Source organism: Vulpes lagopus, chromosome 6 (assembly GCF_018345385.1).
Source record: "Vulpes lagopus strain Blue_001 chromosome 6, ASM1834538v1, whole genome shotgun sequence".
NCBI classification, from domain to species: domain Eukaryota; kingdom Metazoa; phylum Chordata; class Mammalia; order Carnivora; family Canidae; genus Vulpes; species Vulpes lagopus.
In genome coordinates this window covers 2,902,170-2,928,315 of record NC_054829.1, presented here as the reverse complement: position 1 = coordinate 2,928,315, position 26,146 = coordinate 2,902,170, and the positions used below count along the sequence as shown (strand labels likewise).

Below are 26,146 nucleotides of genomic sequence, written 5' to 3'. Positions count from 1 at the left end.
TATCTGGGCGAACCTATTAAATGGATTAAAGTGTCTTAAAACCATGGGAGCCTGGGGGACTCCATCGGTTAAGCGTCTGACTCTTGATCTCAGCTCAGGTCTTATCTCAGGGTCACAAGTTCAATGCCCACGTTGGACTCAAATTGGGCGTGGAGCCTGCTTTAAAAAAAACTTAAAACTAGGGGGAATGGTATCTGATTTCCAGATGGCAAAGGATTTTAGGCTCAAAAGTGACAGGAGAACCACAGAGGAAATTACAGATTTGATTTCCTCAAAATCTTAAAATTATACAAATTTTAAACCCCACTTAAAAGGGAGAAATTGTGACATCATGGATGGTGACTATATACCTTTAAAAATGTGCACACACCAGGGACACCTGGGTAGCTCAGTGTTGAGCGTGTGCCTTTGGCTCAGGGCGTGATCCCGGGGTCTTGGGATCCAGTCCTGCACCGGGCTCCCCGCGAGGAGCCTGCTTCTCCTTCTATGTCCTGTCTCTCAGGAATAAATCTTAAAAAAAAAAAAAAAAAAAGTGTACACAGCAGTCGGAGGAACACCTAAGGCACTCGCATGGACAGAGATGAAAGAGCAAATGCCTGGCACCCAGGTGGGGCGCGGACAGAGAAGGGGGAGCGATCGTAAAGCCCGCAAACCCACGAACTCCACTTCTGGAAACCTGTCCTCAAGAACAAACCCTAAATCAGGGGAAGACGTATAGTGCAGGCGGTTTTGTGATTGTAAAATACCGGCCCGTGGCCTCGAGGAGCAGCCCCTGCGCAGCTGTCACGGAGCAGGTGTCCTGGGCGGGACGGCCCGGCTGCAGCGCGGCGGTGCCAACTGTCCGCAGCGCGTCACGACGTGGTCTGGTGGAAGACCAAAGACCACGCAGAGCGGGAGAGAGGAGAGACGGGGATATCGGGCCCGGGCACGCGCACCCTAACTTTTGGGGGGTTCGAAATGGTCCATCATTCCAGCTGCGCAGAAGGGGCGTAAGAACCAAGGTCACCCCGCAGCTGGTCACGGCGGTTGCCTGGGCCATATATATCTTTTTGTATCTTTTGAATTTCAAGCCATGTAAATGTATATTATTTCAAAGTAAAATCCACATTTTAAAAACGGGGCTCCCTAACCTGAACTCCTCACACTGTCAACACTAGGGAGTCAAAAAATAAAAATAAATAAAATAAATAAAACACTAGGGAGTCAGATACGGCAAAGTAAACACCAAAGACTTCTGAGAAGTCTTATTTACAAAGCATTTTTACAATACAGGAAAATGCTTATCGTAAGTTTAGAAATACTCAATTATTTAAGTGATCTGATGTCGTGTGTATAAAAAATAGGCATAGGGAGAATGTTTGAAGACATCTATGGATGTGCATAGAAAAATCTGGAAGAAAATACACCAAAACGCTGGCTGCGGCTGCCTGGTGGGATGGTGGCAGGTAGCCGGCTCCTGCCCTCGGGAGTCCCACAGCTAGAGGGGACGGCACGAGGACGTGCCACGAGGAAGCCCCGCCGCAGCCTGCCCTGGATTTCTCTGCAGTTCCCGTTCCACCAGAAGCATGAGTTCTACAAGCAGAAACTCTTTTTAAAAATCCCTGAAGCCAAAAAAAAAAAAAAAAAAAAAAAAATCCCTGAAGTCGGGATCCCTGGGTGGTGCAGCGGTTTAGCACCTGCCTTTGGCCCAGGGCGTGATCCTGGAGACCCAGGATCAAATCCCGCGTCAGGCTCCCTGCATGGAGCCTGCTTCTCCCTCTGCCTCTCTCTCTCTCTCTCTCTGTGACTATCATGAATAAATAAATAAAATCTTTAAAAAAAAAAAAAAAATCCCTGAAGACAGGGCTCCTGGTGGCTCAGTCCGTTGGGCGTCTGCCTTCGTCTCAGGTCATGACCTCAGGGTCCTGGGATCGAGCCTGCTTCACCCTCTCCCTCTGCCCCCACCCGCTCTCTTGCTCTCTCTAATGCTTTCTCAAAGAAAATCTTTTTTTAAAAAATAAAAGTCACTGAAGACACAGATACCTGTCCTCACCTCTATCTTGACTGTGGTGGTGGCTACACGTGTAGACATTTGTCAGAACTCCTCAAACATTTAAAGTCTGAGCATCCCAGGGCGCCTGGCTGGGGAGAGCATGTGATTCTTGATCCTGGGGTCGGGAGTTCAAGCCCCACATTGGGTGTGAGGCCTTTATAAAAAAGGATTCTTTCCATCTTCAAAAATATCTAAAGGCTGTGCCTCTATCATACGTAAGTCATGCCTCCGTTTAAAAATGTAAAGGCACGAAGCAGAGCAGGGCCAGGCAGGGGCAGCAGGCTCTCCGTCCCCCGCACAGGTGCCAGCAGCCACGGCCTCCGGACCATGGCTTCAAGGTGCTTCAAGCTGGTGAAGCAATCGGAGGCAGGGAAATCAGAGTCCTCCGCATCAGGGCAATAATCAGGCTGAAGTCCGGTGGGCGAGGGCGCTCACGCTGAGTCATGTCCCGCAGCCAAGGAGGGGCAGATCGAGGTCCTTCCTCCCCTGCCCTCACGGCCACCTCCCCCAGGCCACCCGACAGTGCGCCCTCCGGTTCCCGGCCCGAGGCGCGACCCCAGCCTCCTCCGTCCTCCCCAGCAGGCATCTGGAGGAAGGGGATTCTGGCCCCTGGGCGCGAACAGGCTGGGACTCCCTGGGCCGCGCGGTGGGACTGGCCGCCGTCAGGTTTTCCTTAGAAAGACTGGAACGAGCGGACCGAGCAAGCGAACCCACGTGCTTCGCTCCAGAGAAAAGTGGGCCTCGTTCTGGGCAGAGCGGTTGCCTCTGACAAGCCACCAAGGCCACCTGCCAAGGACCAAGAGCTGAGTCGCGGTCGGCCAAGTGACACCTGGGCTGGCCCTGGCTTCAGCCCCTCCTCAGCGCTCCGGCGCACGTCGCCCCACCGTCGGGGCTGCCCTTTCTGGGGCCCCAGGGCCCGATAAGCCCAACGCTAGGGCTTCCTGCCCAGCCTCCTGCCCTCCCTCTGGCCAGCAGTGGCCACCAGATAACCCCGAGGCCGCCCTTATCATCCTGCACCACTTCCTGGGTCCCCTGCGCTCGCCGAGGCCTGCAGTGCCGAGCCAGGCGTCCCCAGCGAGCCTCAGTGGGAGCCGTGCCAGACCAGGCCCCACTCCGAGGCCACGGGGCGGTGACGCCAGCCAGACCGGGGCTCCACCCCCCCTCACTGCAGCTGCAAGCAGTGTGAACACTGGGCTCCCAAGCCCCCACCCAGTGAGGACATCAGGGGCGGGCCCTGGGATACCTTCCTCCTGCCCTCTCAGCCCTCAGGCATAGGGGCCGGGGGGGGGGGCCTCTGGGGCCCCAAAGTCACCCCGCAAATGATGAAGCTGTCCTTGCAGCTTCTGCTGTCTCCCCAAGAGCTGCTTCCTAGTCACCCTGAAACCAAACCACCCCGCTTGGGTCCCAGAACTTCCCCTCAACGGGTGCTCAGGCTGTGCCCCCAGGCTCTGGTGCCCAGAATGATCCAGCCAGGTCCCTCCTCCTGCTTGCCGGACAGTGGGTTCCATGGGGTGCCCTTCCGCAGGCTCCCGGGGAGCTCCGAGGCAGGGCAGCTCCCCCACGTCCGCATCACCCCAGTCCCAGCCCAACATCTGTAGATGTCACGTGGAAGGGAAGAGGGGTCCAGGAGGTCGACCCCACCGAGGACGGAGCTGGGCCTGGGGAGACCTGGCAGGGTCTGCAGACCCAGGCACCCGGGCTTTCCAGGCAGAGGCCGCGGGGGCAGTCAGGCACCAAGGGTTCCCCAATACCCGCGCAGCCCCACTGCCCGGAAGCCACCACTACGGGCTACGCTGAGCCACCCTGTCCCGGCCTTCATCCGCTCCCAAAGGTAACAAACCTGCCCCTCGACAACGGCATCCCTGACGTGAAGACCCGGGCCACCTAGAGGACGGGACTCCCGAGGCCTCCAGTCCGAGCCGTGACAGGTTGGTATCCACTGCCCTCGGGTGTCAGTGTTCAGAGAAGCCATTTAACTGACCCACAGGGCGCTCGCTCCCACCTGCAGTCTAGGATCGCCCCCGAGCTGCGCCCCCCTCACCCTCCCCTCCTCCCCGCGGCCAGGCAGACCTTTAGCGTGTCTGCTCCTGGCAGGACATCGTGGCCCTCCAGCTCGCGCCGGCACAGGTTGAATTTCATGGCCCAGTGGAATTCCCCGGGCAGGGCAGCCTTGGCATCCTCCCTGGCCTCGACGCTCGAGGCCCGGACCCAGCTCTTCCGCCCGTCTGCTGTCCTGAAGGGCCGCGGCAAGTGTTAAGTCATCTTGAGAACCTTCCTGCAGAAGGCAGCTCCCCTGGCTGGGCCAAGAGCACTTGCCCACCGGGTGCCACCGCCACCCCATCGCCTGCAGGCACCACCTAACAGCCACTGAGGGCTGGGCCAGGGGAGCACGAGGGAGCCCGCACCCCGGGCTGGACAGGGGTCAGGCCTGGAAGAACACCTAAACCCCTGAGGACCAGGTAGAGCAGGGGTCAGGGGCCTGAGGCCCCAGCGGCCTCACAGCAGAGGAGAGAGAAGCAGGAGACCCAGGACCAGGTGCCTGCTACTCCTCAGGAAAGAGCCCAAGGGGTGACGGGGACAAGTCCAGGCTTGGATCTGCCACAAGACACCCAAGGAAAGGCAGGAGGCCTACTGGGGATGAGGGAGCACCAGGGGCCCAGACTGGGTCACCCCACCCCACCCCCACGCCAGGGAACAGGCTTTCCCGCCTCCCTCTGCCCACCTGGGAGTTTACAAGGCCCTAAGTGCGGGCTCGAGAACCGCCTCCCAGAATCTCCCAGGACCTGTTCTCTTGGCCTCTCCAGCTTTGCACGTCCTGTCCCAGGGCTCAGGCCCGCGGCCCGCACCCTCCGCCCCTGCCCCACTCCTCTGCTCAACCGTCACTCCCTCTAGGACACATAGTCCTGAAGGCTCTAGATCAAGATGGGAAGCTGGTCCTCCCCGACTTCGGTGGCTGCGCAGTGAGCTGAGGCCTGGCTCTGGGGGGCGCATGACCTCCAAGCCCTCGCCAGGAGGGGAAGGACGCGGGGAGCTGAGCTCAGCCGGCCCCCCAGGAAGGCTGCAGCGGGGCCCGCCTGCCCGACCCGGCCGGCGCGCGATGCCCGCAACACACGAAGCAGTTTCTCCTGTACAGAGATCAATATATGTAAAGTGCTGGGTACAACGCTCTGAAAAATAGTATTTTCCAAAAACCCACCGCCCGGGGAGCGCCCGAGGTCTAGCCCTTGCCCGTGAGGTCCAGCGGCTGCAGGAAGGGCGGCAGCGGCAGCTCGTCCAGGGCCTCGGGGAAGCGACCCGGCGAGATGGCGGTGACCAGCACCTGCATGGCGCGCACGAAGAGCGAGGGCGGCGCCAGGCCCGCCAGCCACTGGAACTTGTCCTCGCCCAGCAGCCGCTGCCAGCGCGGCCGGTCGCCCAGCAGCTCTCGGCGGGCGGGGCCGGCGGCGGCGCTGGCCGAGGGCGCGTACAGCGCCAGCAGGTCGAGCAGCAGCAGGCGGCGCTGGCGGGGCTCCCCGGGCGCGGCGGGCGTCCCGGCGGTGGCGGCGGCGCTGGCGGTGGCGGCGCCCGCGGCGCCCGCGGCTCCCGCGTCGCGGCCCAGGTGGCGCAGCAGCAGCTCCAGGGGCGTCAGGCCGCCGCCGTCGCGCAGGCCCGGGGACGCGCCGTGGCCGAGCAGCAGGAAGAGGCACTCGGGGCGCGCCAGCTCGCAGGCCACGTGCAGCGCCGTGCCGCCGCCCTCCACGCGGGTGCAGCCGCGCCGGTCGAGCAGGCGCGCGCGCTCGTCGGGCGGGAAGTCGCGCACGGTGCGCAGGATGCGGCGCAGGATGCCCACGCGGTTGTAGCGCACCGCCAGCGCCACGTGCGGCCCGGGAGCCGCGCAGCAGCGGAAGCCGGCGCTGGGCGGCGCGAGCGCGCGGCGCGGGAACGTGGCCAGCAGGTAGTGCGCGTAGGCCCGGTGGTCGTGCACCAGCGCGTAGAGCAGCGCCTCGGACGGCGAGTAGGCGGCGGCGCGGCCGCGCTCGTCCCAGTGGAAGGCCTCGCTGGCGCGCATGTCCTCCAGGAACCACACGGGCAGCAGGTCGCGAACCGCCTGGTAGAAGGCGAAGGACGACTTGCGGCACTGCTTCTGCGCTCGGGAGCGCGCCGCGCCCGCGCCCTCGGGCCCGCCGTCCGCGCTGCCCCCGGGCCGCCGCGCGTCCCACGGCATGCTGGTGGCGGCACCTCCGGGGCTCACGGCATGGGCCACCTGCGGGGAGGGGATCTCGGTGAGGCTCCGCCGCCCCGGCCCCTCCGGCCACTCTTCACCGCTCGCTCCCTTCTCTCCTAGGCCCCAACCACCTCCCACACCCTTGATCAAGCTGCACCTGACCTCCATCCCTTGTTGCGTCTTGTCCCCTGGCGCCTCTGCTAGAGCTGCCCTGCCCTGCCCCCTACCCTCACAGGCCCACCCACAGTCAAAGCCACGCTGAAAACCGACCTGCCCCGCCGCCTCCAGGCCTCCAGCGCAGGGGCCAGCTGACCAGGTACATCCAACCCCAAACAGAAGAAACCACGTAAGGGGGTAGAGTGTTGTGATCCACCTCCCCAGCTGGGCCAAGCCCCACCTAACCATGACCCTATCCCTCTGCCCCTGACCGCAGATGGGGGCTCTAGCGCCCCCCTCCCCCCCCCATGCCAGGCACGGGCCGAGTTCTGGGCCCAGACCTACCTGGTTCCCGCACTCCAGTCACGACGTGAGTGTATCACTCTCCTTCTCTGAGCCTCAACTTCCTCATCTGTAAGAAAGGGGATGGGGGGGACGCGCGCTGTGAGCCCCAGCAGGGTGAGCCGGGGTGGAGGGGGCAGAACAAAATCGACCTAGAGCCCGGCGCACAGCTCTGGACAGCAGATCCCCTCCAGGTCCGCCGCTCCTCCTGATCCTCCCAGCTACCGGGCGCAGCGGGTTCGGCCATCCCACATCCCACTTCCCAGCCGGGGGCGAAAGCCGGGCCAAGGTCGGTCAGCAGGTCGTGGTACGGCCGGGCCCAGAACCCAGATCTCATCCCTCCCACTCCGGGCTCATTCCAGAATCGGGGAGACCCCCGGGCCACAGGGGTCCAGCTTGATCCCTGCCTGACCTTGCCCTCTGAGCTCCCGGCCCCAACCTGAACCCTGGCCTCTGACCCCTGACCCCGGCCCCAGCTCCCCCACGGCCTTCCCTCAAGGGTAAGCCCTTGGTCACAAGGGGCCTGGGTCGGCGGACAGGCCGCGCCCGCACACACCGGGTAACCAAGTTACGGAGCGGGGCACGGGGCTCCCCGGGGGTCGCCGTGCCCCGAGCAGCCCCCAAGCCTGGACTGCGCGCCCCGGGTGCACGCACCCCGTGTGGATGCCCGTGGGGCGCCAGCGGGTTACGTAAAGTTGGGCCGCCCCGCGTCACTGGGCAGCGAGTCTCGGCCGCGGCTCGGTGAATGGGGGGTTGGGCCACCGAGGGCCGGGCAGCGCGCCCGGGCCGCCCGCCGGCGCCTCCCAGCCCCTCCCGGCGGCCGCGGGTCGCGGGGGGCGAGGCCGGGGCGTCCGCCTGACGGTCGCCAGCGCGGCGAGGCTGCACCTGCGTGCGCTCGTGCCCCGGGCCCAGGGGGCGGCGGCCAGGGGAGGCCGCGGGGGGCTGCGCCGGGCGGGGCGGGCCGCGCCGGGGCGGGGCGGGGGCTCACCGTGGGGGCGGCGGGGCCGCAGCGCGCTCCTCCCGCTCCTCCCCGCGGCAGGCGCACGGAAGGTCCCCAGACAGGCGGCCCGGAGCGAGCCGCCGCCGCCCGCGCCCGCCGCAGCCGCGCTCTGAGCCGCCGCGGCCCGAGAGCTGGGCGGCGGCGCCGGCGGCGGGCGGGCGGGCGGCGGGCGGCGCAGTGCGGCCCCGGCCCGGCAGGACCGCGGGACCGTCCGCCGCCGCCATTGGCCCGCGCCGCTGGCCCCCGGCCCCGCTCATTGGCCGCCACGCTGCACCATTGTTACGTCACCGGCCGGGGGGCGGGGCGCCCGGCGGGACCCGCGGAAAAGTTGGGAGAAACTTGAGGGCCCGCGGGGGGCGGGGCTCCCGGAAACCCGGGCGGCGGGCGCGGAGGGCTCGGGCGGCGGGGTCCCGGGAGCACGGCTGGGGCCCGCGCTCCGTGCGAGTCGGGGCGCGCGGGGCGCCCCGGTTCCGCGGACAGCGCCCGCCCCTCGCCCCAGGAGTTACTCCACCTCCCCTTCGCCCTGACCCTCTGACCTTGAGACCTCGGCCGCGGTCGCCCCGGCTGCACAGGGAGGGGTCAAGAGGCGGAGCTGCGATCCCTGAGGTCCCGATGGCGTCCTGCCCGGCCGGGGTCGGGGCCGCGGGAGCCCCCCCCCCAGGCTGACCGCGGTCGGGCCCCGGGAGCCCCCTCTAGGCTGAGTTCCCAGGGAACCCGTGAATGGGCGCGCAGACATTTATGAGCACGTGCTGGGTGCCAGGCTCTTGCTGAACATAATTTCACTTCATTTTCACCGCTGCTCACGCGGTAGGAATTCTGCCCCCCAATTCAAAGGTTAGGAAACTGAGGCTCGTGGGCAGGTGGCCTCCAAGTGAGGAGCAGCCAGAAGGGGAACCGGGGGTTTCCCCTACTTTTCTGCAGACATTTGTAGCGGATTGGGCCCCAGCTACTCCAGCCTCTCCACAAGGGGTCCAAGATTTGGGGTACCACCATCAAGGCCACGCTGAGACCGGACCAGATACGCCACCCGAAGCAATGCCCCACCTAGGCTGGTGCGGTCTCACTGGCCTCAGGGGGTCTGTGGTGACCACCAGATTCAAAGAAACTAGGTCATGGGCCTGGGGGTCTGGGATCCACCTGCCTCACCTCAGCTTTCCCGTGCTGACCCCCCTGGGCCCCCGTTGCCTTGCATTTTTCCTCACTTTCCCATTCTGGGCTGTCCGAGTAGGATGAGGGGGGTGGCAAGCTGAATGGAGATCCTGGGGTTCACCTTTGACCACTTGGAGCCCCAGGCCCTGGGAGACATCCTAGGGAAGTGGCACCCCAGCCGAGCCACCTGGGACTCAAGGCGCGAGCCTCCTTGCTTCCTCGTTCTCATTCTTCCGGGGCTGGGGTTCCATCTCCATGGCCACCAATGGAATGAGGATGTGGGGGCACCGGTTGGGGGTGCCAGGGTGTGCAGCTGGCCTCGGGGCAGGTCTCCACCTCTCCCGGCCCTCCTCACTGGGGTTCCTAAAGGCATATTTCTAAAAGTCACGTCTGACCCCATTTCTCCACCACTTAGAAGTTTCCTGTGCACGTGGATTAGCCAGAAAGACCAGGTGGGGCAGAGACCCGGCATTCCCGGCTGAGCAACAGCTGGCGCAAAGGTCTGGGCGTGGCCGGGGCAGGCCTCGGAGGTCACCTGGGGCGGCCGGGCCTCGAGGGCTGAGGCAAGGAGCTGGGCTTTGTCCTGAGGATCTGGAAGTGGAGGCGGAAGGGTTTGGAAGTGCGTCGGCGAGTGAAGTATTTCAGGCGTACAAAAGTAATCGTGATGGTGATGAACGCCTGGGGCCAGGGGCCAGTTTAAGAAGTAGCAGGCGGATAAATCTGAAGGCCCCTGTGACTGCCCTGCCCCAGCCCAGCCCTGGGTCTTGCCCACGGTGGCGGCTGAAGTTGCGACACTGTCTGGCTGTCTCAGCACCTGCAGCTTGCTCTCTCCCCCAAGGTTACTTTTAGACTCCCCCTCAGGGGTACATGCTGCTCTGGGTCACTCTGGGGCGCTGAGGCGTCTTCTGCTGGTGTGAGCTGCACCCCCGTGTCTGGGCACACGCGTGGTCTCCCAGCACTGCTGGCTTTGAACATCCTGCCCGTGCCTACCTGGGGGCCATGCTGGGGCCCAGACCCAGGGAAGGTGTAACCCTCCACAGCTGCTGCTTATGGCAGACTGCTTCAGGCACAGTGTGAACAGGGTGCAAAGGACCAGATTCCCTCAGGAAGGGAAGATGGACTTGGAGGGGGTGAAGGGTGGCTGGGGCAGGGAGGAGGGGGCAGAGGATGGAGAGACCGAAGAGGCCTGGGGTGGGGGGACTGCCCTGTCCCAGATGCCCTCACGGGCAGGGAGTGCCAACCAGCACAATCTTCTTGGTGTGAGGTTTGACTTTTGACCCTGTCATGTTCCCTCTGAAACCCAACCCAAAACCCACTCCTCTCTCCCGGGAGAGCTTTTCCCAGAGGGCACCTGGGTGTGCCCGGGGTAGGGAGGTAGAGTCAGGCAGGGCCTTGGAGTATGGGGCAGGGTGTGTGACACAGGTAGAGGGAGGGGGTTAGGGAGCTTCCTGGGGGAGGAGGCTGGTGCCAGACATGCTGGGTTCTAATCAGCTACTCACCAGCTGTGGGACTTAGGCTGAGGAACTCCACCTTAGACCTGTCTGAGCTCCAGGTCTCTTATCTGTGAAGTGAATCAGGTGGACTTTCAGATCTGAAAAGGAAAGTGTTCCAGCGGGCAGGATTCCGAGGCCAGGCCAGTATGGGAAACGGCCGGGACCAGGAAAGAGGATGGGGACATCCTACCCCCTGCCCCCAGGTCACCTGGGCCCTGTACTTCACCGGGCTGTGCTGGGCCAATGCCCACCTGCCCTCCAAGGGCCTGTTCCATGGGTGCTCTCTCCTCCTCCTCTGGCTTCTCCCCTGGATGGCTGGGCTTGTCCCCACCTGCACTTGGGTTCAAGCTCTCCCACACAACTCTCCTTGCCATCCAACCGGTCTTTCAGGGCTCAGCTTCAGATGCCAATATGGACCAAAGATGAGATAAAACCAAGTGAGGCCGAGTGATATCCTGGGAACCAAAGAGCCCAACATGCACAGTGCAGGAGCCACACTCAGAACGTGTAAACATCTCCCGCAAGCTGGTGAGAAGGATTAGCCCTGGAGGAAAATGGGCGAGGGGTATGAACAGGCAATTACACAATAGCCAATAACCACACGGAGGTATTTAGCTTTGTAAGAATCAGCAAACGTACCAACCTCTTTGCCTACTGGCAAACCCTGAGGCGGCAGTGACAGCCTGTGCTGGCAGGGGTAGGAATCAGGCCCTCACTCCCAGGCAGAGCTGGGCAGGGCACCTCCGAGGGCCCCACCGGCAGGGGCAGGCTATGTGCTTGGGGCCAGCAATTGGGGGGTAGGTATCTCATCCCAGATAAGTACTTGGCCGCATGCCAACAAGCTCCACGTACATAATCACTACTGTGGGTTTTGTTCACGTGCTTCTTTAAAGTTTTATGAAAGAATTTAGTTTTAATTTCGTATTTTATGTCTATTTCAGAGTTAAACCTTGGAAGAGAATACAAGTCAGGGACACCTGGGTGGCTCAGGGGTTGAGTGTCCGCCATGGCCCAGGGCGTGATCCTAGAGACCTAAGATCGAGTCCCGCATCGGGCTCCCTGCATGGAGCCTGCTTCTCCCTCTGCCTGTGTCTCTGCCTCTCTCTCTGTGTCTCTCAGAAATAAATAATTTTTAAAAAAGAGAGAATACAAGTGAGTACAAGTAACAGGGAGGTGGGGCACCCACTGCGTTTATAACAACGAGAACCTGGAAACCATCTAGGTAACTGTCCCAAGTGGAACGGCTAAAATAATCACGATTTACCCCTCCCAGCTCTGGCTTTTGCCGCAGAGCAGCTGGTCCCTGCACCTCTGCTGGGCTCATGGAGAGGGCTGTGTGGGCCTGAAGCCTAGAGACCAACTAACTCCCTCATATGCTTGAAACTTCACTATTCCCCCTCCACCCACAGTGAAACAGTTCCCATGGCGTCTCTGGGGCCTTGTAGGATCTCTGGATTGGGCCGTGCTGGATCTTAGGATTTCTCATTAAATGACATGGTAAATTCTCTTTTTGGCATAGGCCAGTTGGAGTAGTTAAGGTACCTTTCTTTTGTTGTTGGTTTACCAGTACTCTCTACCTCCAACGTGGGGCTTGAATTCATGACCCTGAGGTCAAGAGTTACATGCTCCCCCGACTGAGCCAGTCAGGCACCCCAAGGTAAGTTTTTAAAGAGGTAGTTTCCATTGGCAAAATGCTGTCTCACAGCCATCATATCCTTGACTTGCCCAGTAAGGTAGGTTGGGTTGTCAGCTCACGTTACAGGTAGAGAATCTGTGGCTCTGCCCACAGAGGTGGAACCAATAAGCTTCATCTTGTCCCAGAAAGGGAAGGCTTTGGTTTCCTGAGTTCCAAGCCCCCTCGGGCTTTCAGACTCCTTTATGAGAGCTGATGAAAGCTGTGGCCCCTCCTCCTAGAAGTCTCTCCCACTCACAGAAGGGAGGCCTCAGATGCAGGTTGGGGTGGCGAGTCAGGGCCCCCCAGCCCTGGCCGGGGGAGCCAGGCAGTCAGCCAGCTCTTCTGAGCAGCTCCACTCATTAATTTATCCAGCAAATGGGCCCTTAGAGCCTGTTCTGAGGACCAGAGGTGAGTAAGCAGGAGAAGCTTCTGGAAGGACGAGGTTACCTGAGGTGAGGAGGGCTCAACAGCCCCTTGCATCATCAGTCAAGGCCCTTAGGCTCTGTGTTCAAACACTCTGACCCCCACCAGGCTGCACAGCTCCATCCCACCTCCCAGGCCCAGGCTGACCCCCCACCCCCATTCTCAAGGCTTCCTTTTCAGCTCCAGCCTCCTCCAGCTGAGAGGGATCCTGTCAAAGCCATGTCAGCTGGGGCCCTCTTCTGCTCAGAGCCTCTCAGCTTAAAGACGCCTCATCTCAGACTAAAACCCCTGTTCTGCCTCAAGGCCAGAGCCCCTCACATTCCACCGGGAGCCTTGGCCATCAGTGCTCAGGGCCCCAGGGCCCTTGCTCCTGCCGTTCTCTCTGACCTGGACGGCCAGTCCCCAGAAGTCTGCATGGCCTCATTTCAGGAGCACCCTACCTCGCTGACCTGCACGCCTGGGGGTTTCTCCTCCATCAGACCACGGGGAGGGGCCCACTTGCCCCTGCAGGAGAATGCTGGGTGCCCCATAAATGCTGATGACTAAGTGGAAAGGGATTTAGGTGGGTGGGTGTGGTCAGAGCACCCCGGGGTGGGAGCCCAGCAGGCCTGGTTAGCTGTGGGGAGCGTGGGCAGGTCCTGATGCCTGAGGTGCCCACTCCTGAGGGCTGGGAGCAGGAAGGATGTGATTCATCCGGGCTGCCCCAGAGTCCTCGCCCCTAGGAAGCCCTACACACAGGCAGATTTCAGCAGAGGCCCAGCCCAAGTGCAGACTGACGGACACAGACCTGGCTCCTCAGGTGGAGGCCAGCTCCGGCTGCCCTGGGGCCGGGCAGGAGGGGGGCTGGCAAGCTCAGAGGCCGTGGGCAAGGCAGAAGGCTGAGCTTGCCCCCTCCCCACCAGCACCAAGGGCACAGTACAGCCGCCTGGCTGTGTGACCTTGAGCGTGTCTGTGCCCCTAAGGCCAAGAGGTATCTGGCTCGGCCGCCGGGCTGCGGCAGCACACCCAGAGCCAAGGGGACAAGCACAGCCAAGGTGGGCCTGGCCAAGGACATCCCCCCATTGTCTGAGCCTCCTGCCTTGTGTTCCACTAACCCATCATGGGTAAAGAGTTGTGGCTTGCAGTGAAGTGAGGCAGGAGGGGCCACTGAGGTCGGAGGGCCAGGCTGGGCCCAGGTCACAGCTCTCTCTTGTAACAGTGGCTCCTGTGTGCAGCTGAGCGTGGGGACACTCCCCCTCCCAAGGCCCCCCAGCCGTGGGAGCCCGGATCCCTGCGTCCAGAGAAACCCCGCTCTGCTCTCCGGTGGTGACTCGGGGGGAAACAAGGTCGGGGAGGCGGCACCACTCGGCAAGGGGCCAAAGCAGGGGTCTGGAGGGACGGTGGGTGACGTTGACTCGGTTTGACGCACCATCGGGCGCAGGGCTTGGAAAGTTGGGTCCCTTTACCGGACCCCGCCCCGCGGCCCTGGGAAGGGGGCCAGGCACCAGCGGGAGCCCGTGTGTGGCTCGGCCTCAGTTTCCCGTGGGCGCCGGGACCGAGCCTGCAGGCGCGCGGTCTCGACCCACCAGCCCAGCGCGGGCCGACACCGTCCCCTGGCGGCCGCGCGCGACTTCGCAGCCTGCGGCGGGGCCCGGCCGGGCGAGGGTGCGGGGCCAGGTGGCCGGGGGCAAGGACCTCGGAGCGCCCTCACCCGGCGGCGGGGCCCGCGCGCTTGGGTCTCCGCAGGCCTCTGGGGCCCAGTCTTCGCTGGGAAACCGCCGCGATCCCGCCCACTGTGCGCCTGCGGCTCTGGGAACCCAGCGGCCCGGGCTCTCCGGCCCCGCCCCCTCCGCCCGCCCCGCCCACCGGCTGCCCGACCAGCCAATCGGAAGTCTCGGGGCGCAGAGGGTGGGGCGGATTGTCCGGCGGGGCGGGGCGAGAAGCCGGCTGGGGGCGGGGCCTCCTCTCCCCGCGCCTCCCCCGCCCGGGAGCCCTCGGACCTCGGGGGCCGCAGCGTGGGGAGGGCGGCTCTCCCGGAGCGGAAGAGGCCGAGGGCGCTTCAGTTTCCGGGTGTGGGAGGTGGGGCCGAGGGTTGCCCCTGCCCCCACGGGAGACGGCTCGAGGCCGCCCGACCCGCCTCTGCACCCCTGCAGGCTGCAGGGGCCTCTGCACCCGGGCCAGCCCTTGGCACAGCCTCCTGCCCCGCAGCCTGCACACCTTCGCACTGGCTGTTCCCTCCCGCTGGCGTGTCGCCCACCCGCCGGCGGCCTCAATGCGTCCTCCAGCGGCTTCCCTGATTCTGGCCACTGTCTCTTTTCCTCCGCCTCTCCAGGTGCACTTTTTTTAAAAAAAAAAAAATGATTTATTTATGCATGAGAGATACAGAGAGGCAGAGACACAGGCAGAGGGAGAAGCAGGCTGCCTGCGGGAGGCCCGATGTGGGACTCGATCCCAGGATCCGGGGATCTCCACCTGGGCTGAAGGCAGATGCTCAACCACTGGAGCCACCCAGGAGTCCCCGCAGGTGCACTTCTATGAGCCTCTGGGGTGCCAGCCTGGCCGAGGGTCCCAGATGCAGACACCGAGCCCAGAGTGGTCTGAGAAACGAGCTGGTCACAGGCACACAGCTGGGAAGTGGCTCCCAGGAACCCAGCCATCGGTTGTGACCTGCTGCTTGGCCACCTCTCGTGTTAACTGTGTCCCAAGCCTGTCCTCTGCCCCCACACGCCTGGGGGAGCCAGCTGAGGGTATAGTGCTAATGGGATGGGGAGATCAGGGGTCCCCAGAAAGCCTTCCCTTCCTCTGCCTACCTTGCTCAATGGGGAGCTATGGTCCTTGAGGGTGGAGAGGACCTTACGAAGTGTCATCAAAGTCCTAGGCTCTTCTTGATGCCCACCGTGGAGGGAACACAGGACTGGACTGGTGAGGAGACAGGTCAGTAAGGCCTGGGAGGGCCTTCCTGGGCCCAAGAAGGGGGGTGATTGGGAGAATTGCCCACCTTCAAGAGTGATGGCCAGGGAGTGAGGGAGGAGAGTGGACTGCAGTTATGGCAGTGAACCCGAGAGACGAGACTTGCACAGGCGCATCAGCTGTCTACTGCTGTGTAACAAACAACCCCACAACAGCGGCTTGAAACAGCAATGATTCCTTATTTCTCACAATTCTCTGGACTGACTGGTTGGTTCTTTTGCTTTATGTGACATCTGCTGAACTCAGGTATACAGCTACAGTTAGCTGGAGGCTCAACGGGGGCTAAACATCCATGGTGGCTTCACCTACGAGGCTGCAGTTGATGTGAGCTGTCAGCTGGGAGCTCAGTTGGCTGCCAGGACCGGCTGTCATCCCAGATTCTTTGGCTGTCCTCTGCTCGGCCTCTCCATGTGGCTAGCCTGGCCTTCCTCACAGAATGCCAGCCAGCTTCCACTGAGAACAAGCCCCAGTATGCCTATCAAACCTCTACTTCCATCACTGTTGCTCCCATTTCATTGGCCAGAACGAGGGACGCAGCCAAGCCCAGAGCCAATGTGGACGGAGGCTTTGCAAACACATGACTACCAGGAAGCATGGTTCATGGGGTCCACCCATGTGGCAGCTTACCCAGTGGGAAGGCAATGGAGACAGAGGAGATGGTGAACCACCAGAATAACCAAGGAGGGCTTCTGGAGGAGGAAGGGCTTGACTAAAGAGAGGCAGGAGCTCTGTTCAACTCCCTGCTCCTGTCCTGTGGCCCAGAGACACTGGAGGATAACCAACCACTATGTAAAGGTATTAACTGGGAAATTTGCTGATTGGAGCTAGTGCTCTGTGGATAACAAAAGCAGGACGATGCAATAGTGTGACAGGACCTGGTGGGTGGGGCAGGTGCTGTAGAGGAGGCTAGAGGAGGCTGCCAGGAAGGACTCCTCTCTTCTCCCTCTTTTTTTTTTTTTTTTTAAAGATTTTATTTGTTCATGGGATACAGAGAGAGAGGCAGAGACATAGGCAGAGGAAGAAGCAGGCTCCCTGCAGGGAGCCCGATGTGGGACTGGATTCCAGGACCCCAGGGATCACGCTCTGAGCCAAAGGCAGATGCTCAACCACTGAGCCACCCAGGCATCCTCAGCTCAGGTCTTGATCTCAGGGTTGTGAGTTCAAGCCCTGTGTTAGGCTCTATGCTGGGCAGGGAGCCTACTTAAGAAACAAACAAAACAAAAAACACTCATAAAAGAGACAAAAGTGGGGAGTAAAGGGGGGCAAAAGTGAGGTACCTAAGTGGGAGAAGAAAAGGCTGAGGAAGTGGAACTGTCAGGCCTGGGAAGTGGGGGCTGGAGGGAAAATTAGGTAAATTCAAGAATGAGCTTGGGAGATAATCTTCATGATTTTGGTGTTAGGCAAAAAGGCCTTAGATATTTTATATTTTTTCTGTAAAAGAAAAAATTGATAAAATGGACTTTGTAAAAATTAAAAATATGTGCACTTCCAAAGACACCACTGATACCACAAACCGAGAGAGAGAATAGTTGCAAATCATAGGTCTATCCAGAATATATCAAGAACTCTTGGAACTTATTAAGACACATGACCCAATTTTTTTTTTTTAAGATTTTATTTTTAAGTTATCTCTACACCCACCGTGGGGTTTAAACTCACAACCCCGAGATCAAGAGTCCCACGCTCCACTGACTGAGCCAGCCAGGTGGCCCATGACCCAATTTTTAAAAGGGAAAATGATTTGAAAGGACACTTCACCGAGGAAGATACACCGCTGACCAACAAGCGCAGGAGAAGATGCTGCAGCCAATAGGAAATGCGAGTTAAAGCCCGAATGAAACACCACCACACACCTATTAGAATGACTAACAATAAAAGGACTGACCACACCCACCGGTGACCAGCTTGTGGCAAGCTGGGACTCTCCCACATTGCAGGTGGGAACGTAAATGGTGTGGCCACTTTGGAAACAGTTTGGCAGTTTCTCACACTTACTATATGACACGGCAATTCTGCTCTGTATTTGCCCGAGAGAAATGAAAACTGAGGCCCACACACAGATCTGTACACGGACACTCACAGCAGCATCGTTCACGAGAGCCAGACCTGGAAGCACGTGTTCACACCGAATAGACCAATAAAGTGTAGTAGAGCCACACGATGAAAAATTATCCTGCCTTCAGCTCAGGTCATGATCCCCGGATCCTGGGATAGAGCCCTGCCCTCGGGCTCCCTGCTCCCCCTGCTTGTGCTCTCTCTGTCAAATAAATAAATAAAATATATTTTTTAAAGATTTTATGTATTTATTCATGAGAGACACAGAGAGCGGGGAGGGGGCAGAGACACAGGCAGAGGGAGAAGCAGGCTCCATGCAGGGAGCCCGACGTGGGACTCCATCCTGGGTCTCCAGGATCACGCCCCGGGCCAAAGGCAGGCACTAAAACTGCTGAGCCACCCAGGGATCCCCAAATAAAATATTTTTTAAAAAGAAAAGGAAACTAAACACAAAAGACTACATAATATAAGGTTGCTCTTGAAGTGTAGGGAAGAGGCAAATCCATAGACTTGGCAAAGGTCAGGTGAGTGGTTGCCTGGGGCTGGGGCTGGGAGCAGGGACTCGGAGAGAGGCCCCAGGTAGAGCAGACCACACCTGGGCGGTGCCATTGCCGAGGCCGGGCAACTCCATCAGCTTACTGAGAAGCGGTGACTCGTCCCTTCCAACGGGGACGGGGACGTCGTGGTGTATAAATTATGCATCAGTGGGGGCACCTGGGGGGCTCAGGTGGTGAGGCGTCCAACTCGATGTCAGCTCAGGTCTTGATCTCAAGGACGTGAGTTTAAGCCCCAGGTTGAGCTCCACGCTGGGTGTGGAGCCTACTAAAAAAAATAACAATCATATATATTATGATACATATCATGATATATGTAACTATAGTTCTTTTTTTAAAAAAAGATTTTATTTATCTATTAGAGAGAGAGTATGAGTGCCTGGAGGAGAAGAAGACTTCCCGCTGAGCAGGGAGCCCCAAGCGGGGCTGGATCCCAGGATCCTGGGATCGTGACCTGAGCTGAAGACAGCAGCTTAAGGACTGAGCCACCCAGGCACCCTAATATATCAAAAAGATATAAAAAAGTTCTTAAAAAGAAAAAAGGATTGAGGCCTAGGCCTGGGGAGTGGTTGCAGCTAGCTGAGAGCCCCGCGGGGCCGGCAGCAGCCCGAGCCTTCCAGGTGTCTGCCCCAAACCCTTGGGGCCTGCGTATTTTGCAGTGCCACCTGCGGCCCTTAGGTCAGGAGTCCCTGCTGGGTAGGAAGGTGCCCTCTGAGTTGTTTACAGCAAACTCTCCTTGAGGAAATGAGGCCTGTGGTGAATGATAAGTGCTCCAAACCACAATAGGTTCGCCCCCCAAGTCGGCATTCTCCCAAACTGGGGAAATCCGTTTCCTTCCAATAATGAGCTCAGGGCCCAGGGGAGGCCCCCCACCAAGCTGCACAGGTGAGGCACACAATTAGTCCTGGACCAATAGAGACACTCCTCTGTTGGGGTGGGGCCCAGCCCCCAGGCGCACACTTTGGGGAGGAAGATCCCTGGGAGCAGTAGGCGGCCTATGTGCCTGGGGGTGGGGCGTGACAACCTCCCCCAGGCCCTCTCCCTTTGGGGACAGGGTCCCGCTGACTTGAGCCTGGAGCCACAGGGGCAGGCCCCTGTGCGCAGACACCCACTGAAGAGTCGGTGCAGAGTCCTAGACCCCACAGAGGACACCCTTGGACTTGTGCAAGGAGCTGAGGTCCTCGCTGTGGGGGTTCCCTGAGAAAAGGGGCGCTGGCAGGAAGGCACAGGCTGCCCAGGAGAAAAGCAGCGAGTGGGGAGAGCCTGGGAACCTCCCCCCCAAAACACACCCCCACTCCCATCTCCACACCATCCATCTCCCAGGCACCTTGTCAAAAGGGGTCCCTGTGAGGCTCAGCCCAGAGGCAGGACTGACTGCTCCCCCTGCACACCTCCTCCCTTCGGTTAGGGTCGAGCTTGGGATTCAGAGGACCAACAGCTCAGACCTTGACCTTCATCCTCCAGCAGGCCTGGGGCTCTCCAGGTCCCCTCCAGGCAGCCCCCATCACACCACTAGGGGATGTTGTTACACCAGCAGGTGCACAAGCCAGACCCCAGGACGTGATAACATGAAGCTGCCACCAAGATCCTGTTCCTTATCTGCACACCCATGTGCATGGCAGCATTGTGCACAATTGGCAGAAGGTGGAAAAAAACAAGTGTCCATCAACAGGTGAATGGATAGGGGGCGCCTGGGTGGCTCAGTCGGTTAGGTCTCCAACTCTTGATTTCAGCTCAGGTCATGATCTCAGAGTCGTGAGATGGAGCCTCTAACCTGGCTCATGCACTGAGTGTGGAGCCTGCTTGATATTGAGAGTCTCTCCCTCTCCCTTTGCCCGTCCTCCAGCTTCTCTCCAGCAGATGACTAGATAGTTTTAAAAAGTTAGGACGCGCTGACACAGGCTGCAACCTGGATGAACCTCCAGGGCGTTATGCCAAGTGAAATAGTCACAGAAGGACACATACTGCCTGATTCCACTCACAGGAGATTCGTAGAGTCGTCAAACTCCCAGAGAGAGGAGAATGAGGCAAGCCAGGGGCCGAGGGGAGGGGGACAGGGGAGTTTGTATTTAACGCGGACAGACTTTCAGTGTGGGAGGATGAGAAAAGTTCTGGAGATGGATGGTAATGATGGCTGCACAGCGCTGAATGCACGTCATACCACCGAGCTGTGCACTTAAAAACGGCTGCGTGGTGACTTTTATGTTACATGCATTTTCCCACAATTCAAAGAAAAAAAAAAAAAAACCACAGTTCCTCCATGCACCCAGGAGCTCATCGTGCACAGAGATCTACACACCAAGACACACCGGGAAGGCCTCGGCCCCTTACAGCCAGAAGTATTTGTCTCCCGGGCAGGCTGGCGTGGGCCTGGCCAGGGCAGAGGTACCAGGCCAGGGAAGCCTCATGCAGCTGGGCCTTGAGACCAATGAGTGAAATCTGGGTGCTTCACTCACCTGCAAAGGGACATCACAGTTGCTGGGGGCTGGGGTGGGGGACTCAGGTGTCAGTGCCGGGCAGCAGAGGGCCTGAGGAGCCTGGAAGTGAGGGCAACAGGAGGAGAGGAGCAGACCCGAATGTTACATGTTCCCCTGGAGAGGAGCCTCCCAGCGCGCAGCACACCCTCCCGTAGCCTCATTGAGGCTCCCCTTCCTGGAAGCGGGCTGGAGGGTAGGCACAGCTCACACTGGCCTCGGTAGCTCTGCTCATCCAGGCTCCTGAGTCTGCCCAAGACAGCTTCTATTTCTTTTCTTTTCTTTCTTTCTTTCTTTCTTTCTTCTTCTTCTTTTTTTTTTTTTTTTAGATTTTATTTTATTCGTGAGAGACAGAGAGAGAGAGGCAGAGACACAGGCAGAGGGAGAAGCAGGCTCCCTGCAGGGAGCCCAATGCGGGACTCGATCCTGGGACCCTGGGATCACACCCTGGACCAAAGACAGATGCTCAACCACTGAGCCACCCAGGTGTCCCCTCAGATGGCTTCTGATGGACATGGTGCCCCTGCCCAGTGGGAAGCCCTCCAACAGATCCACTTTAGGGTTCTCAGGAACCTGCTCTGTGCCAGGGAGGAAAAACAGCATCCTGCTACTGTCCCTGCCCCAAACCTCATCCCCATATTGGCCTCAGCGGGGAGTGAAAGTGGAGCGCAGTGGAAATGGAGGCTGAGAGGTTAAGTGACATGCCCAGGGTCCCACAGCCGGTAGCACCAGAGCCACAAGTGACAACCGGTCACTCTGACCACAAAGCTCATGCTCTCCTGCAACCTTCTCAACTAGGAGGGGTGAGTGGGTGTGTGGTGGGAGGGAGTGGCCACGGGACTGACACGGGTCAGCATCCGGAGCATCAGGTTGACTCGCACATTCGGGGTGGGAGGTGGGGAAGCAGGGGAAAGCAGAAAATCTTCATTACTCAACATCGGTACTTCATTCCCGTATTAAAGGGCCAGAGCACCACACCCACGAGGATTCTTCAATAAACTGATGGATTGGGTGCTGCAGGCAGCGGGGCCCGGGGTCTGAGCTCACCGGCCTCCACAGTGAGGGAAACACTGGCGGCAGCGTTCGAGGAGGTAACGTTTCATCGGCCCCTTGGGGAGAAAGCACCCCCGACCCGGGCCCTGCCTCCTGCAGACGCGCCGCACGCAAGCATGAGCCCCCAGGGCGGGTCGGCACCGGGTGCTCCGCGGCTGCAGGCCGGGCCTCGGCGCTGGGTCCCCGGCGGTCCCCGCGCCCCGCGCAGCGGCCGGGCCGAGCGCCCCTGGTGGCCGGAGGCGGGACTGACGCGCAGCGGCCGGCGGCGAAGGCGGCCCCGCGGGACTGGTGCGGGCGGAACCGGCCCGGGGACCGCTCGGCCGCTGCTCCCCTTGCTGGGACTGCGCCCTGCCTCGCGCGGCCCTCCAGAGCGCCCCCCCGTCTGTCTTCCATATGAAGGTCAAGGCCATATGAAGGTCAAGCCCGCGGGGCGCAGCGGTTTAGCGCCGCCTGCAGCCCAGGGCATGACCCCGGAGACCTGGGATCGAGTCCCGGGTGGGGCTCCCTGCATGGAGCTCACTTCTCCCTCTGCCTGTGTCTCTACAGGTGTCTCTCATGAATAAATAAATAAAATCTTAAAAAAGAGAATAAAGGTCAAGGACTTTCAGACCTCTTTGGGATTTCCCAGCACAGTAGATGCCATCTAAGGAGTGACCACTGACTGACCCAGCCCCCTGGCCCCAGGGCCTAAGGGACTTAGCGAGGACACCAAACACTGGTCTCCGGGCCTGGATGGCTGAGGAGGAGCGAGCACGAGCTCGGGGCCACAGTCCTCAATAAAAACCCTGGACCCCAGGGGCGCCTGCGGGGCTCGGTCAGTTGAGCATCCGACTCTTGGTTTCTGCTCAGGTCCTGATCTCAGGGTCGTGGGAATGAGCCCCAAGTCTGCGCTCAGTGGGGAGTCCCCCCCCACTCCCCGCTTGCGCTCCCACTCTCAAATAAATACAGTCTTTTTTTTTTTTTTTTAAAGATTTTATTTATTTATTCATGACAGACACAGAGAGAGAGAGGGGCAGAGACACAGGCAGAGGGAGAAGCAGGCTCCGTGCAGGGAGCCTAACGTGGCACTTGACCCCCGGGTCTCCAGGATCACACCTTGGGCTGAAGGCGGCGCTAAACTGCTGGGCCACTGGGGCTGCCCAAATACAGTCTTTAAAACAAAAACAAAAGCCCGAACCCCAAGCCAGGACCAGGCCCTTTCCCTTCTGCATCCCCCAGATACTCCCTCTGTCCCGCACTCCATGCCATCCATGAGGTCTGCTCTGGCCTCCTGGCAGCCCACCTTCCATCTCCCTCCTGTGAGAAGCCTAGAAGCCTCCTGGGTGGCCCCATGCGGACCCCCCACAACCCGGGGTCCTGGACCCAGGCAGTCTGTATCAAAGAGGCCGGGTGAGGGGACTGTTGTGCTCCCCTGCCCTTGACCGTGATCCCGGCTGTCCAGCCATGCGCAGGCAGGGGCCTGGAGAGAGGACACCTGCTGCTTCCCTCACTCGCCCGAGGCCCTGGAACCCCAGGAGAGAGGCCGCACCCTGGCCCCAGGAGGCACTGGTTGTGTGCGCCTCCCAGGCTAAGTCCCCGCAGCCTCCCATCAGCCTGTCATTCCGACCCCCAGGGGCCCAGCCACCCCAAGGTAAGGGGCACAGGGGCTGCTTCTGGGAGCACAGCTCTGGCAACGCTCTGTGTGCTGGGGGCTCTGGGACCCACGAGGGGAGGCTGGCCCGGGGGACTCCCTTCCTTGCTTCTCTAAGGAGGGCTGTTGTTGTTGGGCGTCTCCGTAAGATGTCCTGTGCAAAGGCCTTAAGCTACTAAAATCATTGTGGGCCCCTGCCCCACTCTTCCCCCATGAGGTGTCCAGTCACGACCCCCAGGGCTGCTCTGCACCAAGATCTCACTGTTCCCCTTCGGGCTCCTTACAGAAGGCCCTGGGACAGCGAGGGGAGCATGGGACTGAGTCAAGCTGACCCAGAAGGAAACCCAACACAATAATGTCTGGTTTTCGGGTGCCGAGGTGGCTCAGTCAGTGAAGCGTCTGCCTTCGGCTCAGGTCATGATCTCAGGGCCCTGGGATCGAGCCCCGTATCAGGCTCCCTGCTCTGTGGGGAGTCTGCTCTTCTCTCCGCCTCTGTGCTCACTCTCCCTTTCTCTCTCTCTGTCTTGCACTCATCTCTCTCTCCCAACTAAATAAATAAAAATCTTAGAAAAAAAAAAAAAAAGAAGATGGGGGTGCCTGGATGGCTTAGTCAGTTAACATCTGCTTTAGGCTGGGGTCATGGTCCTGGGGCCCTGGGATAGAGCCCTGTGTGGGGCTCCCTGGTCAATACAGAATCTGCTTCTCCCTCTGCCCCTCCCCCAACTCATGCTCTTTTTTTTTCTCTCTCTCTCTCAAATAAATAATCTTAAGGGAAAAAAAAAAAAGATGTTTATAGGTGGCCAGGGCTTGTATGCCAAGCAGTATGGCAGGGTCAGGAGCCTGGGCTCCTATACTATGGCTCTGCCATGCAGTTTTCCTTTCCAAGATCGCTTCATGGTCCAAAGTGGCTGCTGAAGCTCCTGCCATTAGACCTGTGTTACAGGTAGCAGCAGAAGGCATGGAGTAGGGTATGCCTTGCCCTTTAAGAGCCCTTCCCAATATCAAACACTAAATTTATATCTAGGCCAAAGTTTAATCACACAGCCACACCTATGTATAATGGAGATGGGGAAGTATCTTAATTATTTTTCTTTTTAAAAAAATGTATGTATTTACTTATTTATTTGAAAGAGAGAGAGAGAACGAGGGGAGGGGCAGAGGGAGAAGGCCAAGCAGACTCCAGGCTGAGTGCGGAGCCTGACTGGAGCTCAAGCTCATAACCCTGAGATCATGATCTGAGCTGAAATCAAGAGTCGGAGGCTTAACCGATTGAGCCCCCCGGGCGCCCCTGAAGTATCTTTTCCTTTTTTTTTAAATTGAAATTCAATTTAGTTAACATATACTGTATTATTAGTTATTAGTTTCAGGGGTAGAATTTAGTGATTCATCCGTTGCATGTAACACCCAGTGATCATCCTTCATGCCCATCCCCCAGATGCCATCCCCCACCCCTCCCCCTCCAGCGACCCTGTTTGTTTCCTAGAGTTAAGAGTCTCTTATGGTTTGTCTCCATCTCTGATTTCATCTTATTTGTCCTCCCTTTCCCCCTCGTTCATCTGTTTTGTTTGATTCCACATAGGAGTGAAATCATATGGTACTTGTCCTTCTCAGACTGACTTAGAAGGATCTTAATCCTAAGCAGCAGATGCCCAGGTCAAAAGGCAGGGGTGGGGTTCTACTCCCTTGGACCACGGGAGGAGGTGGGGGTGGGGGCAGGAACCGGGAGGACAGTGAGACCAAGGCGCTGTGTGCCCTTGGCAAGTCCCATCCTACTCTGAGCTCCTGCCTGGGGCTGCAGGGTGGTGTCTCTATTGGGGGTACAGGAAAACTGTCTGCAAGGCACCCCCACGCCCTGACATTTTGTGACGCTGCAGCAGGAAGCTCGGGAAGGCTAAAACCAAGGATAGAAGAGGATCCTGTTTCAAAGTTGCTTGTTCCAAGGTTTACAGATTTGCAAGAGCATGAAACCTGATTATTGATTTTTAACCTGCACACTGATGAACACAGCCTGGAAGTCTGTTAGGGGGATGAGCTGGATGTGCCTGGAATCTAACCAGCAAGGAAGAGCAGCGGTCCTGAAGACAGGGTGGGTGGGCTGGGGAGCCGGGGGGAGGACAAGGTGACAGGGGCTGGGAGGGGTGGCCCAGGTCCTCCTGAGACAGGTGGCAGCTGAGGGGACAGACATCAAGGTCACACAAGTGGCCTGGATAGGGGACCCAAACAGGATGGATGCTGTGGGGGAGAGATGTGGAGTCCTGGTGGAGAGGACAGTGGACAGGGGGGTGAGGTGACCGCCAGGAGCTGAGATGGCTCTGTGGGGACAGGAGAGGACAGCGTGCTGCTTTTCCTCATAATGCCTTCTATGGCTTTCTTTTTCCCACTATGATCCAGGCCTGGGGCTGGGGTCAGACACTAGGGGAGGTCTGGAACCAAAGGTCATATGCAGGCAGTCGGCACTTGGAGGTGCCCCCCATTCCTGTCCCCACGGCCCCCTTGATGGCATGGCCCCAGCAGTCAGGCAGCAGGGAAGCGTGTGCCTGTGACAGAACAGATTTCTTCGTGTTTCTTCCAGGCCCGAGGAGGCACCCAGGAGTGCCTGCATGTACTGTGGGTGGGAGTCAGGGGCCCAGAGAGGCAAGAAGGACATTCTCCCTATTTCTAGATGGGGGCTCGAGCTGTTTCATACACAAGACATGTGACCTTAGTGGTTAAGAACAGGATTCTGGGCCAGACAACCTTTGTTCAAATCCCAAGTCTTACACCACCAGCTGTGTGACCACCGACAAGTCACATAACCTTTCTGTGCCTCATATTCCTTTTTTATAAAAAAAAGATTATTTATTTATTTATTCATGAGAGACACAGAGAGAGAGAAAGAGAGGCAGAGACACAGGCAGAGGGAGAAGCAGGCCCCATGCAGGGAGCCCGACGCAGGACTGGATCCCTCGTCTTTGGGA

At 59.4% G+C, this 26,146-nt stretch overlaps 1 protein-coding gene across 3 annotated transcripts; it reads right to left on the bottom strand.

The window, feature by feature from the left end:
• Positions 1-5,155: 5,155 nt before the first annotated feature.
• Positions 5,156-7,923, bottom strand: ANKRD9 (ankyrin repeat domain 9). 3 transcript variants are annotated; one of them, XM_041760275.1, is made up of 3 exons: positions 7,723-7,923; positions 6,738-6,804; positions 5,156-6,275 (listed from the first exon to the last, which is right to left on the bottom strand). In XM_041760275.1, the coding sequence occupies exon 3, from the start codon at positions 6,234-6,236 to the stop codon at positions 5,250-5,252; it is 987 nt and encodes a 328-aa protein (XP_041616209.1). In that variant the 5' UTR covers positions 6,237-6,275; positions 6,738-6,804; positions 7,723-7,923; the 3' UTR covers positions 5,156-5,249. The 3 variants fall into 3 exon arrangements, with proteins under 3 accessions (XP_041616209.1, XP_041616211.1, XP_041616210.1); XM_041760277.1 differs by lacking the exon at positions 7,723-7,923 and adding an exon at positions 7,389-7,657; XM_041760276.1 differs by lacking the exon at positions 7,723-7,923 and adding an exon at positions 7,291-7,368.
• Between the last annotated feature and the right edge of the window lie 18,223 nt (positions 7,924-26,146).

Bases quoted from the DNA above. Each gene is read 5' to 3' on its own strand.
- ANKRD9 (XM_041760275.1), bottom strand. From the start codon at position 6,236: ATGCCGTGGGACGCGCGGCGGCCCGGGGGCAGCGCGGACGGCGGGCCC.